This window comes from Emydura macquarii, unplaced genomic scaffold, assembly GCF_026122565.2.
Source record: "Emydura macquarii macquarii isolate MOO-44397 ecotype Brisbane River unplaced genomic scaffold, CSIRO-AGI_Emac_v2 contig_3506, whole genome shotgun sequence".
NCBI lineage: Eukaryota > Metazoa > Chordata > Testudines > Chelidae > Emydura > Emydura macquarii.
Window position 1 is genome coordinate 11,200,752 of NW_027133643.1, and position 17,140 is coordinate 11,217,891.

A 17,140-nucleotide genomic window follows, 5' to 3' on the forward strand; every position below is an offset into this window, starting at 1 on the left:
ACAGTCCCCCAGGGGAAACTCTAGGGACTTGGATCAGGACCTGTTCTCTTGGCTTTCCTATCAGGAGATCAAGATGTGCCAAAGTCCAGCACAATTATGGTAATACCTACAAAATATGGTATTACCATAATAATGGCTATTATGTACTTCAGTGCAATATAAGTCTGATTTCCCGATACAACTGTTTTCTGTGCTTCAGGGGCTGAGTTTTCACACTGAGAAACAGCTGGCTTACTAACCACAAATTCCTGGTGCATTTGCGAAAGAGGAACCCACCTTTCCCTTGTGTGATGCAGTTTACACTGAAATATATAATGATTGTGTAGTGTTGTTAGTAGTCAGTGGTTATACCATGTAAAACATAAAAAAAGACGTTCAGTTAGAAATAAAGAAAAGATTGGTTAAATTTCATTATAGGTTTATGGAAATAGCTCTGGCCATAGATACCACAAAATGACAGGTTTGGAAGAATTGCTGTAGCTAGTATATTACTTCCAGACTTCATGTCAGCCTATTAGAGAATAGACTAGTGGAGGGGAAAGTACAGATAGGGTCATATTAACATAGAATACTTATCTATCTTAACTCTGCAGAGAGATAGGGGAAATCCCACATCAGTCATCAGGGTAAGCCCAACTCAGCTGCTTATGTGTTGACTGATTAGAACAACATTACCAACTAGTGGGGTAAATCTTTATGCTAAGTAAAGGCAGTGAAACATTAAAATCTAAGTGATCTAGGGCTCTCTTCTTTAATCATTGGAATACGTCCCAAAACATACCCCGATTGAAACTGGATAAAGGAAAAAATTGCACATCTTCAGCTCTTCTCATAGATATACTGCAAATCAAAATCCTATGAGTCAGGGTACTCAGTATTGAAGAAATATCCCTAGTAGGAAGAGTACTGGCACCACAGCCTTAAAGAAGGGAGATAATCCTGTTGAAGTGTTCAGAACTTACTGGACAAGAGTCTACTTCTTTTTGGAATATGATAATCCAAGTGAATCAACTGGACTAAACCTTTCTCAAGGTCAGCAGATGATCAGAGCTGGGTGACTGACAAAGCCAGTGAATTCATTTATATCTATAATTTAGGATATAGAACTGAACTCCTGTTGATTGTTTGTTTGTTTGTTTGTTTGTTTGGCTACGGCTACACTGACGGCGGCAAAGTTGCCACCGTCAGATTGATTTCTCTGGATCGACTGAGCGGTCAGGGAAGACCTGCTCAGTCGATCCAGAAATCGACGTACTAAGACCACCTTCTCAAGTGGCGTAGCGCTGCGTCGACGGGAAAGTGGTTCCCATTGGCGCAGTGCAGTGAAGACGGCATGCAGAAGAGGAGCAGAGAAGTCGATGGGAGTTACACTGGGAAGAGGAGGGCTACATTGAGATTGCTCAATCAGGGCAATCTGCAAAAGAATGGGGCAGATGATGCCTCAAACTGGTGGTTATTTCTAATAATTAAATTTACCAATCTAGTAAAAAAACAGCTTCTACAATACCTTGCTGGTCACCCAGAAGTAAAAAATACAGCTCCTTTAAAGCAATCCAGCCCTGGGTTCCCACCTAGACAGCCAAGTCAAATACGATGAGGATTACTGAAAAATCTTGTTCATCATATATAGAGTTTTACCAATCCCAGGGGATGAGACACATTATCCACCAGGTCAATGAATATTTCAAATCTTACCCAAATACTTACAGCCAATTCTTATTAACTAATCTAAGATTTATTTAAAAAGAAGAGAGATTCATCACTATTGTGATAAAAGATTATTATGCATACAGATATGAATAAAGTTTTTAGGTTAGTTTCATAGTAGAGATGGTGAGCTGCTGAGCTGCAAAAAATTCTTTCCAGAATTAGTTCATCAGGTCATAGTCCAAATAGGCAGTCCATGTCAAATATCAGGGTAATCCAGACTGGAGCTGAAGACTTCAGTCTTGTGACTTGACCTTTCCCTGACAAAGCTTAAGCAGAGCTGAAATGACAGGACCAGAGCCTTAGAGTTCTTTTATAGTCCTCTGCCAGGCTGGATAGCCTCTTGACAGTAGTTAACACAGCAGGGATTCTTTGAGTGAAGAATATATACAGGTGCTTTGAAGTTAAATCTATTTATAGAATCATAGAGTTGGAAGGGACCTTAGGAGATCATCTAGTCCAACCCCTTGCTCAAAGCAGGACTAACCTCAGCTAAATAATCCCAGCGAGGGTTTTGTTAAGCCGCATCTTAAAAACCTCTAAAGATGGAGATTCCACCACCTCCCTAGGTAACCCATTCCAGTGCTGTACCACCTTCCTAGTGAAAAACTTTTTCCTGATGTCCAACCTAGATCTCCCCCACTGCAATTTGAGACCGTTGCTCCTTGTTCTGTCATCTGCCACCACTGAGAACAGCCTAGCTCCATCCTCCCTGGAACCCCCTTTCAGGTAGTTAAAGGTGCTATAAAATCCCCCCCTCATTCTTCTCTTCTGCAGACTAAACAAGCCTAGTTCCCTCAGCCTCTCCTCATAAGTCTTGTGCTCCAGCCCCCTAATCATTTTTGTTGCCCTCCGCTGGACTCCCTCCAACTTGTCCACATCCTTGTTGTAGTGGGGGGCCCAAAACTGGACACAATACTCCAAATGCGACCTCACCAATGCCGAATAGAGGGGAATAATCACTTCCTGCGATATGCTGGCAATGCTTCTACTAATGCAGCCCAATATGCTATTAGCCTTCTTGGCAACCAGGGCACACTGCTGACTCATGTCCAGCTTCTTATCCACTGTAACCGCCAGGTCCTTTTCTGCAGAACTGTTGCCTAGGTCATCGGTCCCCAGTCTGTAGCTGTGTATGGGATTCTTCCATCCTAAGTGCAGGACTCTACACTTGTCCTTGTTGAACCTCATCAGATTTCTTTTGGCCCAATCCTCCAGTTTGTTTAGGTCCTTCTGTATCCTATCCCTACCTTCCAGGGTATTTACCACTCCCCCTAGCTTAGTGTCATCTGCAAACTTGCTGAGGGTGCTATCTACCCCATCCTCTAGATCATTAATGAAGATGTTGAACAAAACCGGCCCCAGCACTGACCCCTGGGGCACTCTGCTTGTGACCGGCTGCCAGCTAGACATGGAACCATTGATCACTACTTGTTGAGCCCTATGCTTTAACCAGTTCTCTATCCATTTTATAGTCCATTCATCCAACCCATACTTCTTTAACTTGCTGATAAGAATACTGTGAGAGACCGTATCAAAAGCTTTGCTAAAATCAAGGTATATCACGTCTACCACTTTCCCCACATCCACAGAGCCAGTCACCTCTTCATAGAAAGCAATTAGGTTGGTCAGGCATGACTTTCCCTTGGTGAATCCATGTTGACTGTTCCTGATCACCTTCTTCTCTTCCAAGTGCCTTAAAATGGATTCCTTGAGGACCTGCTCCATGATATTTCCAGGGATTGAGATGAGGCTGACCGGTCTGTAGTTCCCTGAATCCTCTTTCCTCCCTTTCTTGAAGATGGGCACTATATTTGCTTTTTTCCAGTCATCAGGGACCTCCCCCAATTGCCACGAGCTTTCAGAGACCATAGCCAGTGGCTCTGAAATCACATCAGCCAACTCCCTCAGCACCCTCGGGTGCATTACATCTGGCCCCATGGACTTGTGTATGTATTTCCTAGGCACACACCGGTAATTTGCTGTATTGATTAGCATAAGGTAACTACTCATCTCCAGCCATTCATAGGTCATTTACTACAGACTTCAAAGAGCAGTAAAGACAAGGATATTGCTACACCCAAATTTCATCTAAATATTAATATCCCCTTTTGATCACTGACTCAACAGAATATAGTGACAGACAAGGACTCTCTGGTTACATTGTTAACCTCTAACAATATATAGGTAAATACAGACAAATACACTCATTATCGTCCTTCAATTGTCTAACAATACAAGTCTAAATTTCAGAGCTCTAGTCTATCTAACATGGCTTTGATAGCTACTTATAAGGAATGACTTTAATTATCATTTATATATTCTTTTAATATTAATATTAAAGAATATTCATATATTCTTTAATTTTAACCTCTAAAGGTTAAATTTGAGTCATTTAGCCTGCTAGTTGCTTTACCCATTCTGACTCAGTGTCACAGGCTGAAAATGGATGCTGGAATCACGGTGCTCAAATGTGTTCTGTCTTTTGGAAATGACTATCTCACGGTCATTTTAACTGGATTCATAATACCTTGAAGAGGAAGAACAGGAAATAAGCCACATGTGAGTTAGAAAATGCATGGGGACTGAAGAGTGCTTCCTAATTGTAATGGTGAGAGATTGGCTGTTTGATATTTAATCAGTGCTCTAAGCAGTGTTATGACGCTATCTATTCTGTCTTCCTTCCTGTAAAGGAGCAGACATCAAATTAAATAAAGCACACCCATTTTTTTTTTTTTAATTTAAGAATTGCACAGACCCAGGGTGTTTTCAGGGAATATATTTTCATGAATTCACACGTTTTTAAAGAATACTCTTTTAGAAGATGCCAAGATCCAAATAGAATAATAGACATGTACCTTTGAAATGGAAATGATCTCTTCTGTGAGTTCTTAATTTATTACATTTTGGTTGTTTTGTAGATCTACTGTCCAGAATAAGATGTATTCGCATAAACTTTTGACTGTGTTTCTGCACTTGGGTAAGTTACCTGGGACAATGATATTGAAACTGTTTGTTTTATTAAATGTATATTCTATAGCCATTGACTTGACAAAGTAAAAGTTTGATCCTGCAAGATGCTAAATGTCCTCATTTCTCATGGAAATGTTGGATGCACAGTACCTTATGGACTGGCCCATAACTTTCTGATGATAAAACCAATGCAAGTGGTAGCTGATCAATATCTAGTTAGCAGCTATTTAAAAAAAATGTTTGATAATAAACCTGCAACTGTAGTAGTTAGTTCATGTAGTTAGTCAAGACAAGTTAGAACAGCAGTATAACTAGCATTTATACATGTTAGAATTTTTATTGGCAATCTGGACAATACTAACAATTGAGGGTAAAATCTTGACTCCATTGAAGTCATAACAAAACTTTAATTGACTTCAGTGTGCTGGGATTTCACACAAAGTGTTTATTAGGTGTGTTTTTGTGCTAAACCAATCCACTTAACTTCATATACAAAATTGTTGTAATGGGTGCTCAATGCATGGAAAATATAATAGTGCAGATATAAGGACTTCATTTTTCCTTTCTAAAATAGAAGAAATAAACAGAGTAGATTAAATCAGATGTGCATCAATATTGTCAGGCATATTCATGTTGGTATATACTGTAGAGCAGACTTCACTTCATTTTTGTTTTCTCTGTAATTTTAGTCTCTTTGACAAAAGTCCTTCTAAATCTCCAAAGATGTTGATGAAAGATAAAGCAGATATTTTAATCCAACACACTAAGTTTCAAAAATTGTGTCTTTCAGGTCTTTGCAGCAGTTGTAGGTTTTTCTTAGGATTTCTTTACATCTTTATTTGCTCAATATCATATTGGTCACTACATTATCAAGACTTAATTCATAAAACATAAAAATTCTCTGCATTTACAACCGGAGCATTCAGGGGATTTACATTGGGAGATAGAGCTGTTTGACTCTAGTCACTGGTCAGTAGATTAGTGTGTGCAACAGCTTCCATTGTTGCTCCTTGTGCTGTACCTGTTCTGTAGATAAATTCCTATATCAATGGCAAGTGAATATTCTTAAGTAAGCCTACTGATTTATAACAAAATAGCATGTTTATTAAGAGATATAAAATATATAATCTCATGCTAAATAATAAGTTTTACAATTATATTGTGGTTTATTCATTTCCATTTCCATTTCCATGAAAAAGTATTATAGCAATGGCACACAGATCTTATGGGATTTGATTTGTTTCTCCTGTGAGATTCTGCAGTGTGATTTGTCCTGCAAAATTAAACTGTGTATGTATAAGTCAAACTGAAATCCCCTTACAATGCCAGCTGTAAAATGGGTAACGTATTAGCTATATGTCCTGCCCCAAAGGCAGTCATGACACTTATTTTGTTTTTGCGCTAATATTCTGTTCAGTCAGCTGAATCCTCCACATGAAGTCAGGAAACCTAATGAAGAGACAGACTCTGCCTTGTTAAACAAGAAAATATTCACCCTTGAGGGCTCTGATGATCAGAAAATATGTATACCCAAAGAAATTGAACATCTCAGACACTGAAGTTATAACATGAATTTACTTTTAATCATCTTAGAAACCAATTTTTCACTTTGCATTGGTTTACTATTCAGTTTATGTAAATATTTTAGCAAACAAATTGTGCCTGGGAAGGCAAAAGAGACGGATTCTCTCTTTCTTGTTTTTGTTGTTGTGGGATCCATTTGTAAGACATTCAGTAAGAATTATTTTTTATGTAATAAATTGTTTAAAATATTCATACATTTACTGGACACATACAAAACAAGAACACATACAGATCAATTACATGCATTTCAATAATTAAAGCTTTTTTAATTCAAAGAGGCCTATTTATCATTATCAGAAGTATTAGCAGCACTCTTCAAGCTCTGATTTACCAACTGTAACCATGCAGTGACAAGTGTGCTTCAACAGTGTATAGGGTTTTATTTTCAAGGCATCTAAGTTTGATAGAAAATATCACCTTTTACTATATCTCATTTTATAGAAAATGCTTGTTGAGGGCTTGTTTACCTACCTGGTCATGTATTATTGTAAAACACATGAATCAGGGATTTAACAATTGTAAATAGTGTCTTTTTGTTGTAAGATCACAAACAAGAGTACTGTGGAAGCATTTAAAAACTATTCCAATATACTCTGTAACAATTAACAAATCCCTATCAAATGCCTCTGATTGAGTGGGGAGGGAAGAAAAGACATCTGATACGTTAAGTGAAATCTTGGCCACATTGAAGTCAATGGCAAAACTCCCAATGACTTCAGTGGGACCAGGATTTCACTTATCAACAGACCTTATTACATTGCTGCTATAAATAATACGATTGGTTTTACATGTCTTTAGAAAATGTTAGAAATCACATTTTAAATGCAATTTCTGTGCTCTCAAAAACATTCACATGGTATCCATTAGAGAGAAGGACAAAATATATCTCCATATATTATTATTTAACAGAAGATAAAACCACAACGTTAAAATCCAGACTGTGAACATTTCAAAGTTGGGGGCATCCAGGTTGTAAAAATATAGAAAATAGTTGCAAAATGTGGAACTGGCTTTGGATTTTAAGACCCCAGAGTTTGCATGTGCTCAGAACAAGGGCCAAATTCTCTGCTAAACTGGTGCAGCTCCTTTGACTTTAATCGCTGTTTAATATGTTTGATTCCAAAGAATTTGCATCAATTTAAGACAGGAGAGAGATTTTTCCCATGAGTTCTTGTGTTGACCTATCTTTGGATTTAAAAAAAAAAAAAGAGAGAGAGAAGTGCAGTAATTTTGGAAAAAGAGAGCGGGGTGACTTCAGTCACGTATGGGGCATATGAATGAGTTTTGGGAGCCTAACTGAATAAAACAGTCTATGCCAATTCAGAGGAGATTGGCACTTGGAGATGCTTGTCCAATATTTTTAATCATACTTGTTTCTTTAGAACAGCAGCTGCTCTGTTTTCATTGTTCCAAGTAGCGTAACTGGTCCACTTCATAATATCTTTGGATTTCCAGATTTTATTCGAATGGCAATTGCTCACTGTATGGTACATCAGATTCCAGCATCGAGCTTTATGTTCCCCTGCATGTCACCGAATGAGACTTCTGTAATTCCTCTGACTGCTAGAGTTCTAGAGGGCAGTCCTGGGTTGAATGGAGAGCATGGAACTGCTGAAACCAACTCTCTGGTGCTGGTGGCTGAAGAGAAATTCCTCTGTTGCCTTTGGAGTGAAACACATGTGAATTGTTCTTTGTACACAGCAGGCATGGAAACAAAGACATTTATTTCTTCAGAAATAAGTATCTTAACTCCTCAGCAAACAGGTAGGTTTCTAGTGTAATTATTTAAAGTGACTCAGTAATGGACATCACGTTTTCTTTGTTTTTCAGATATTTTCTTATTACTATTATTTATTTCCATTTGTGCTCGTATTGTGCTGGGCACTGTACAAACATAAAGGAAGGCCAAATTCCTGCCCAGGAGAGCTTGCCATGTGGAAAGGCAGACAAAAGGGAAAGGGGTACAACATTAAAGTAAGGCGGTTAAAGTGGTGAATGACCACATCTTGATGATGTAAATCCATCCTCAACTGCCTCTCACTGTCATCACTTATTAATCCACTAACTCCTTGTGAGCATCATGGCAGAACTGGATCTTAAGGGGAACATTGAATAAAATATACATACATTGTAGAGAAGGAAAGAATTTAGACATTTTTAGTGGATTTTTAGCTTGAGTACAAATCTTGTCCCCACCTTCATGACCATGACTTTATCTCCAGTGATTTTATCTTGCCTCCTGTAATTTGAAATGTAGTTGATTTCCCCCCGTCCCCAGCACACAATGTACATGGTAGGAAAAAACAGCATCTTTGGGTGAAATCCTGGCCCTACTGAAAGCAATGCCAAAACTCCCATTGACTTAAGTATTGTCAGGATTTTATCCTATATTTCAAGCACTGCCTCATGTGTCAGGTCTTCTTTTCAAGAAATAATTTGAATAATTATATTGCTTTTTAGCTGCAAAGAGGTCATGGTGGTGAACGGTAGCAAAAATATAAAAACACAAATATTTAAATATTTAAAAAAATAAAAATATAAAAAATTTAACATACTCCATTCACTTCTTACCCCTGCTTCACTAAAAATTGTCACTAGTTACAACTAAGAAAGTTTATTATTTAAACAGAAATTTTTGCAATTATACTTTACGTTAATTATGTCCTGCCCTGCACATTCTCTATAGAAAGAGACTGCCAGACCGATCACTAAGACCCAGATTTAAAAGGTATTTAGATGTTGCTGCATTAGGCGTTGCAATGCCCAACTAATTTAGGAGCCTAAATCCTTCCCCAAAGGGATTTAGGCACATAGGGGCCAACAGTCAATTGGATTTTTACCTCCTAAATGCCTAAAACCCTTTGGAAAAAGAGACTTAGGCTCCTAAATCAGTTGGGTGTTGCAACGCTGAATGCAGTAATACATACATCTGGGCCTAAAGCCCTAATCTTGCAAACAGTGGTGGTGTACTCACTCACATGAATACCCCAAACTTAAAGGGGCTAGTCACACGAGTAGCATAACACACATTCTTAAATGTTTGCAGGGTTGGGGCCCAAAGGCAGATGAGCTAATACCAGTTTTTATTTCTTTGAGATTTCCTGTTTTTTCGTTTTAGTGCAGCATACATGCTGATGCATAAGATTTACTGGTTCATTTTATTTTATTTCTTTAAATGTCTTTGGTTTCAATGTAGTTCAGAAAATGTTTATCTTTTTTTTTAATTTAGATTTAAGCTGGAACCTTCAATGCTGGACTAAAGGAGACCTGGAACTGTTAGTTTGTATCCTGAAATTGTCTAACAAGAAGTCACTCTTGAGTGGAGAAGTTAAGATTAATCTCTTATATGTTCTGTAAGTATAAAATAAATGAAGCTTCCCATTTATAAGAATATACTAGAACACCAATAAGGGTCCCATGAGCTTGTTATCTTAATGTAGTATTTGTGATCTTAAACACAGTAATAGCGTTAGTCCTTACAAGTGGATAATATACTATATATATACCCATTTGTGGTTTTTTTGTTTTGTTTTTTAAGACCACATTTTGATAGGATAGTAGAGAATTATCAGTCAGCTATATGGTCAGGACTTGAATGGTTAACATGGGGTATTTCCCATCCTCTCTGTCCTTTCCTCATCTTTATTAAATTTTAACTAAGTCAAAAGTGTCCTCCATCCATATATTTATTTTGCAACCCTTATTTTTTTAAGGTTAAATACTTGATCTTAGCTCTGTCTGCTTGTGTTTTTGCCTCTTATCATATTGTCTCTCCTTAAATAATTTATTCTTCTTTTTGTCCTTTAATACGATGCCTAATATCATACAAACTAGTATTTTTTGATTCCTCATATATAGCTAACCGCTCTGTAGCCCTCTTACAGACATAAAAGAAGTCATCATTGTTCCAAATGTTGTTTAGAAGGGTAAAAGATGTTCATCGCCTAAAACTTGGAATAGGTGTCTCTTTAATATATTTAAATTAAATGAATAAATCAGTAACTAAAAAGTGAATGTTAGGTTACACGTGAGAAGCACACAGATCTCTATATGCTACTACTGGATTGGATGGCGTGCGTCCCTTATGCACTTAACTTTCTGCATTCCCTTTTCATTTCATATTTTCAGACAGTTAGTACTCGTGCAAGGAGTTCTCAGCTGGAAGTCCACCTGCTGTTGCTTCAGCTCTCCATATTACCTTGGAGTAGGGGGAGTCTCCACTAACAGTGGAGAGGAAGGAGTGTCTTAGAAGATCTGGGTTCAGTTCTTTTCTCCACTACAGACTTCCTGTGTGATGTTGGGCAAATCGTTTGATCTTTCTGTGCCTCAGTTCACCAGGATGATAGTGCTTCCTTTCCACCTTTTGCTGTTATATCTGTTTAGATTGTAAGCTCTTTGTTGTAGAGACAGTATCTTATTACATATTTATCTTTGAGGGGCCATACTCTTATTTGGCTCTCAGAGGGCTACTATATTATAAATAATAGATCAAACAGGATTTATAGGCAATGGTCCTTGTTTAAGAAGTCAGCATTGGCCCACAGATACCAGTTAGCACAGTTATTTGCTATGCTGACCATAGGAAACAACTGTGGTAACTGGTAGGAAATGTGGACTTCTGGTGAGCAAACATCATAAGATAACCTGAAGTCAAAGTCTCAACAGGCTCCCATTTCCAGCATTCTCTATGCTTTCTGTGTCTTAAGTACCGTTACATCTAAAAATATTTCCCACTTTCATTCTTTTGCGACCAGGGCCCATCACCAAATAGAAAAATCTTAGTTTTGGCATGCCTACTGTCCCTAAAGTCTCAGGTTCAGCTGGGCTGAAAAAGCTCGCCAAGGCAGATATATTAAGACTCATACAATTTACTCTGTGCATTTTTCAAATAAGAGCTTAAGAACAGAGGTCTTGGATGACTAAAGACCTTATGACACTCTCCTCCTCTTTTTAAGAACAGAGGGTTTACCCTGGTGCTCCTGGCTAAAATGTTGTCTCCTACTGCTGATGTGTGCTGTTAGTCTCTCTCTTATCACCAACAGATGGGTGCATGTCAGTGGTGGCATATTCTAGTAGTTTGTGAAGTACTCTGGGATCATCCAGTACTAAAAGTTGCTGCTATTCTACCCCTAGACCACCTTATATCTTTAAGAAAAAATGTCCTATTTCTGCCAGTAATCGATAGTTCTCTGTTAGCTGTGCCTCTGAAAACTTTGATCAGTGAAATGAGTGCATTGGTACAGGACTGCTTTGTGATAGATAGTGGTGTGCTTCCATTGCTGCAGGTGAGGAGAAAATAAAGCACTGTCTTACAGCTTGTTAGTGAAAGAGATGAGTCACATAAGAGGTAGGAAATGAGGTGAGAAGAGCTGCAAAAACATCAAGACACAGTAGAAGAAAGGAGACACATACTAGAGCATCCCAGAAAAAACAAAAGAGACTCAGAAGACTTTGAATGCTTGATGAACTGAATTTTTGGGGAGGCTAGAGGAATCTGCAGCAGAAACTTTCAAATGGGCCAAGAAAACATGACAGCCTATGGAGTATCTCAGGGAGCCTTGAGAGAGGCTAGAAAGATGAGACTTTTGTGTTCTGTTTGTTCCCCTCTTAGTTTTGCAAAGTACAAAAGCATTTTGCATCCTTTTGCAGACCCATCCTCCAGTCCAGGAAAACATGGATTTTCTGATTTTTTTTTTTTTTTCTCCAGGATCTAAAGTTTTATTCCAGTTTCTAAATGAAGCTCTTCCCTGCCCAGGAAATTAAGACAATTAATTAATTATTAAGCATATTAACAACTGTCTTGAGCTGCACCATTACCCAAGTTTGAGGTTTATGTAGTCTCTGCTCTCTTCAGCATAATTTTCTCTGGCACTTCAAAAAATTACTGTAAATTGTTACCTTGAAAGAAACTTGTCAGTTTTCTACTCCCGCTTCCCTAAGTAAGTTGACTTACACATCTCCTCCAAATTATTGGCTTGCTGCTAATGCATTCATTCTCCTCTCCAAAGGCTATCTATAGTATCTTTGCTATTGTTGTTGCTTTTACCATTATAGAACAAACTTACTTAACATTGTCACATGATGGTAGAACTTTTTTCTCCCAGGAGTGAAGGTCAATTATAGTTTCTTTAGAGAGCCCTGATGTTCTGAAGGAATAGCTGGCTTGTTTATTACATATTTTGGTAAAGGGGCAACTTCCCCTGTTGGCTCACTGATGCCTTTCACACTCATGCCAAAATAGTTTGAAAACCGTCCCAGTTTTTAAAGTATGCTTTCATGTCATTTGTTTCTCTCTGGGAGGCCTCAGTTCAGGAATAAGTGCCAATGTTCTCATATTTAGGCCCATACAAGCAATGAAAATAATGGCCTTAAGGAGTCTACAACAAAACAATAGTTCACATATATGGTCTTTGATAGCTCAAGTGTTTCAGCATTAAAAAAGCATTTTTTATTCACCTACTCCCAAGTATTATAGGCTTGGTCTGAAGTAGCCATGAAGAGAATGCTTCATTCTGTCTATTACAGAGTTAGTCTGAAGAATAGACATCAGTCAAATAGGACTATGAAAATATACTGCAGAAAAGAATCAAATACTAGTAACGAGAGAGTGTCAATAGGAAGATGAAAGTCATTGCCAAAGAGCTGCCTTACCTTTTATGGCAGAACTTTCTTGGTGGAGAGAATGATTTAATCCTGTAGCTTTCATAGAATCATAAAAATGTAGAGTTGGAAGTGACTTTGAAAGGTCCTTTTAGTTCAGCTCACTATGCTGAGATAGCATCAAGTAAACCTAGACCATCCCTGAACGGTGTTTGTCTAACTTGTTCTTGAAAACATCCAATCATGGGGATTCCGCAACCTCCTTTGGAAGCCTATTACATATTTTAACTATTTGTATAGTTAGAAAGGCTTTCCTAATATCTAACCTAAATCTCCCTTGCTGCGGGTTGAGCCGATTACTTCTTGTGGATATGGAAAATAATTGATCACCCTCCTCTTTACAACAGCCCTTAACATATTTGAAGATTGTTATCAGGTTCTCCCTTAGTCTTCTTTTCCAAGACTAAACTTGCCCAGTTTTTATAAACTTTTCCTTAGAGATCAGATGTTCTAATCCTTTTATCATTTTTGTTGCTCTCCTTTGGACTCTCTCTGGTTATCCACGTTATTCCTAAATAGTGGCATCCAGAACCAGGCACGGACTCCAACTGAGGCCTCACCAGATCCAAGCAGAGCAGGACAGTTACCTCCCATGTCTTACATATGACACTCCTTTCTTTACATCCCAGAATATTAGCCTTTTTTGCAACTGCATCACGTTGCTGACTCATTCAATGTATGATCCACTATAATCTCCAGATCCTCTATAGAGGTACTACCACCTCGCCAATTAGTCACCATTTTGTAGTTGTGCATTTGACTTTCTTCTTCTTCAGTGAAATACTTTAGACTTGCCTTTATGAAATTTCTTCTTGTTGAATTCAGACCAATTCTCCAGTTTGTCAAGGTGGTTTTGAATTCTAATCCTGTCATCCAAAGTGCAGGCAACCTCTTCCAGTATGGTATCATCCACAAATTTTATAAAGCATTTGACTCTCTCCTCCACAATTATCCAAGTCATTAATGAAAATATTGAATAGTACGAGACCCAGGACTGACCCCTGCAGGAACCCACTAGATAAGTCCCCCTGGTTTGACAGCAAACCATTGATAATTACTCTTTGAGTGTGGTCTTTCAACCAGTTATGCAGCCACCTTATAGTAGTTTCATTCCAGATCACATTTCCCTGCCTCGCTTATGAGAATGTCATTTGGGATTGTGTCAAAAGCTTTATAAAATGAAGATAGATCATGCCAACACCTTACCCCTGTCCATTAGGGGAGTAACCCTGTCAAAGAAGGAAATTAGGCTGGTTTGGCATGATTTATTTGTTCTTGACAAGTCTATGCTGGCTGTTACTTATTACCTTATTATCATCTAGGTGTTTACAAATTGATTGTTTAATAATTTGTTCTAATATCTTTCCGGATATTGAAATTAGGCTACTGGCCTATAAAACATCAGGTCCTCTTTGTTCCTCTTTTTAAAGATAGGTACTATATTGGCCCTTCTCCAGTCCTCTGGGACATCACCTGTCCTTGATGAATTCTCAAACATGATTGCTAATGGTCCGAGATTGCATCAGCTAGTTCCTTTAATTTCCTAGAATGAATGGCTCTTCTGATTTGAATACATCTTGTTTCTCTAAATATTTTTAACCTGCTCTTTCCCTATTTTGTCTTGTGTTTCTTCTTCCTTGATGTTCATATTAATTGTGTTAACCATCTGGTCACAATTAACCCTTTTAATGGAGATTGTAGCAAATAGGCATTCTTGAGGTCGTCTGTTGTTAGCTCTCCTTCCCTGCTAAGTAGTGGGCTTGTACTTTCCTTTCTCTCTTGTTCCTTAGTATTTATATAACCACCTCTTATTGCCTTTTATGTCCCTTGCTAGGTATAACTCATTTTGTACCTTAGCCTTTCTGTTTTTGTGCCCTACATGCTTGTGTTGTTCTTTTGTACTTGTCTTTATGAATTTGTCTGCTTCCACTCTCTATAAGATTCCCTTTTTATTTTCAGATCATTAAAGCACCTTGATAGAGACATATTGGCTTCTTACAATTTTTCCTATCTTCACATCAGGATAGTTTGCTATTGTGCCTTTAATATTGTCTCCTTGTAACACTGAAAGCTCTCCTGAACTCCTTTTTCCCTTTAATTTTTCTTCCCATGGGACCTTTCCTACTAGTTCTCTGTTTGTTAAAGTCTGATTTTTTTTTTTTTGAAGTTCATTGTTCTTAATCTACTATTCTGACTCTTTCCTTTTTCTTCGAATCATGAAATCATCATTTCAAGGTCACTTCCACGCAAATTGCCTTTAGCCTTCTGATTCACAACCAATTCCTCCCTCTTGCTCAGAAACATCCTTCACCTTCTGAAACAAGAAATTGTTCCCCAGCATATTCCAATAACTGATTGGACAGCTTGTTTGCTGTGTTACTTTTCCCATAGACACCTGAGTAATTAAAGTCCCCCATTACAACCAGATCTTGTATTTTGGATATTTCTGTTGTTCTAGCAATCCACATCCAGATTCCTCTTTATTTGGTGTTCTGTAGTAGACCTTTATTTAGCATGACAACACCTCTGTTCCCCCCCCCTTTCATTTTTATTTTATTTTATAATGTAACAGCAGCTCCTTTTTTCTTTAGCCTGTCTTTCCTGAACAAGTTATACCCTCCCTATACAAATATCCTCATCATGAGACTTATACCACCACGTCCTAGTGATGCCAACTAAGTCATAATTTAGCTTCTGACTAATACTTCCTGTTTATTCTCTGTACTCATCGCATTTGTGTGAGGACACTGAAGACTCCTTCACCTTCCCAGAGCCCTGTATTCACTGCCAGGTCTGACCTCGATCATATCAGCAGTATCTTTAATACACATGTGGATGAGCAGCAAGGGGTGATGGTAAGAGGGATGTATGAGCTTCTTCAGCCTTTGCATCATGTCTCAGATGTGGACTCCAGGTAGGCCTCACACCTTGCAGGATACCATGTGAGGCTGGCAGATAGATGCCTCCATCCCCCTTGGAAAAGAGCTGTTGACCACAGGGTCTCCTCTTGGGTGCAGTTGCCATGATCCTCCCAGCCTTAGGGGCAGGTGGCTCCCCTTCTTCAGCCATTGGAGTCTGTTCCTCCCCGCCTGTTGCCAGTATAGAATATCAGTTCTTCATCTCAGTGGACAGGGAGGGGGGATGGAATACATTCTACTGCCCAAGATGGCCAACAGCCAGTCTCCTCCCCACAGAGCCACCAGTTCTCCTTCCACTTCTGAAGCCCCTATAGTCTTCTGTAGCTGGCTAGTAACCTCCTTTCCAGACATCTCCATGCTCATCCTGTCAATGAAGTCCTTGTGCTCGCGATGCTATGCAAATGAGCTACCTCCTCCTGCAGCTCTCTTACCTGCTTTCTTCAGGACTCCACCAATAGGCACCTCTCACACTAGGTGGTCTCCCCTGCCTCACTTTCTTCAGCAGTGACATGCAGGCTGCATTCCCAACAAGTCACCCTGGGTAGAAGCCTTCCGGGTCAATTGTTGGAAGGTTGGCCAGAGCCCCCAGAGATGCGGGCAGAGAAAGAGCTACTAGTGGTGTTGGAGATGTGTAGTTTTCCTCACATTACAGGCTCTTCCTTGTAGAATACCTGTAAGTTAAGGAGGGAGAATCCTACCTTCCTTTGCTTCCTAGCTCCCGTTGTCTTCCAGCGGCTTTCGTCTCACCAGCCACATGTCAGAATTTTGTTAGAGGAAAATGGAAATTAACAATACTGTTTTCCATTAGCAAGTGAACAGCCTAGATTCCAGTTATGGTTATCCTAGGATTGTTGTAAACCCACAAAGGCTTATAATTTTAACTGAAAATAAATGTAGTGTGGGAGCACTTTCATTGTCATGTGAACTAGGACTTTGCAGCTAAATCCTGATCATTGACTGAAAACTTTCCCTATTAATGCTTCTTCCCAGATTCCCATCCACTCTATCTTTCAGTAACCTGTATCACTTGAATTTTGTTACCTAAAGATATAGATACATATTCCTCACTCATGTAAGCCTGTTGACTTCATTGTACTGTTTGAATTTGACCTTTGTTGTGTGAATTTTGACCCCTTTCTGTTGCACTGAGTCTTGTGATCTACTTTTAGTGGACTATAAATTAGATGTAAAGTTCAAATTTCCAATCCATTGTTTTGCACCAAGTTTTACCCAGATTGCTCTTCCATTTTCCACTAAATGACAGAAAAAATACATTGCCTTCATGCTTCATATGCATG

At 38.7% G+C, this 17,140-nt stretch overlaps 1 protein-coding gene across 1 annotated transcript in view; it reads left to right on the plus strand.

Annotated features, from left to right (window-relative positions):
- Positions 1–4,632: 4,632 nt before the first annotated feature.
- Positions 4,633–17,140, plus strand: part of LEPR (leptin receptor) — a 54,143-nt gene continuing 41,635 nt past the window's right edge. Inside the window, exons 1-3 of the mRNA XM_067535398.1 lie at positions 4,633–4,687; positions 7,720–8,028; positions 9,494–9,617. Coding sequence (XP_067391499.1) covers positions 4,648–4,687; positions 7,720–8,028; positions 9,494–9,617 — 473 coding nt within the window. The 5' untranslated portion in view covers positions 4,633–4,647. The remainder of the gene's footprint in view (positions 4,688–7,719; positions 8,029–9,493; positions 9,618–17,140) is intronic.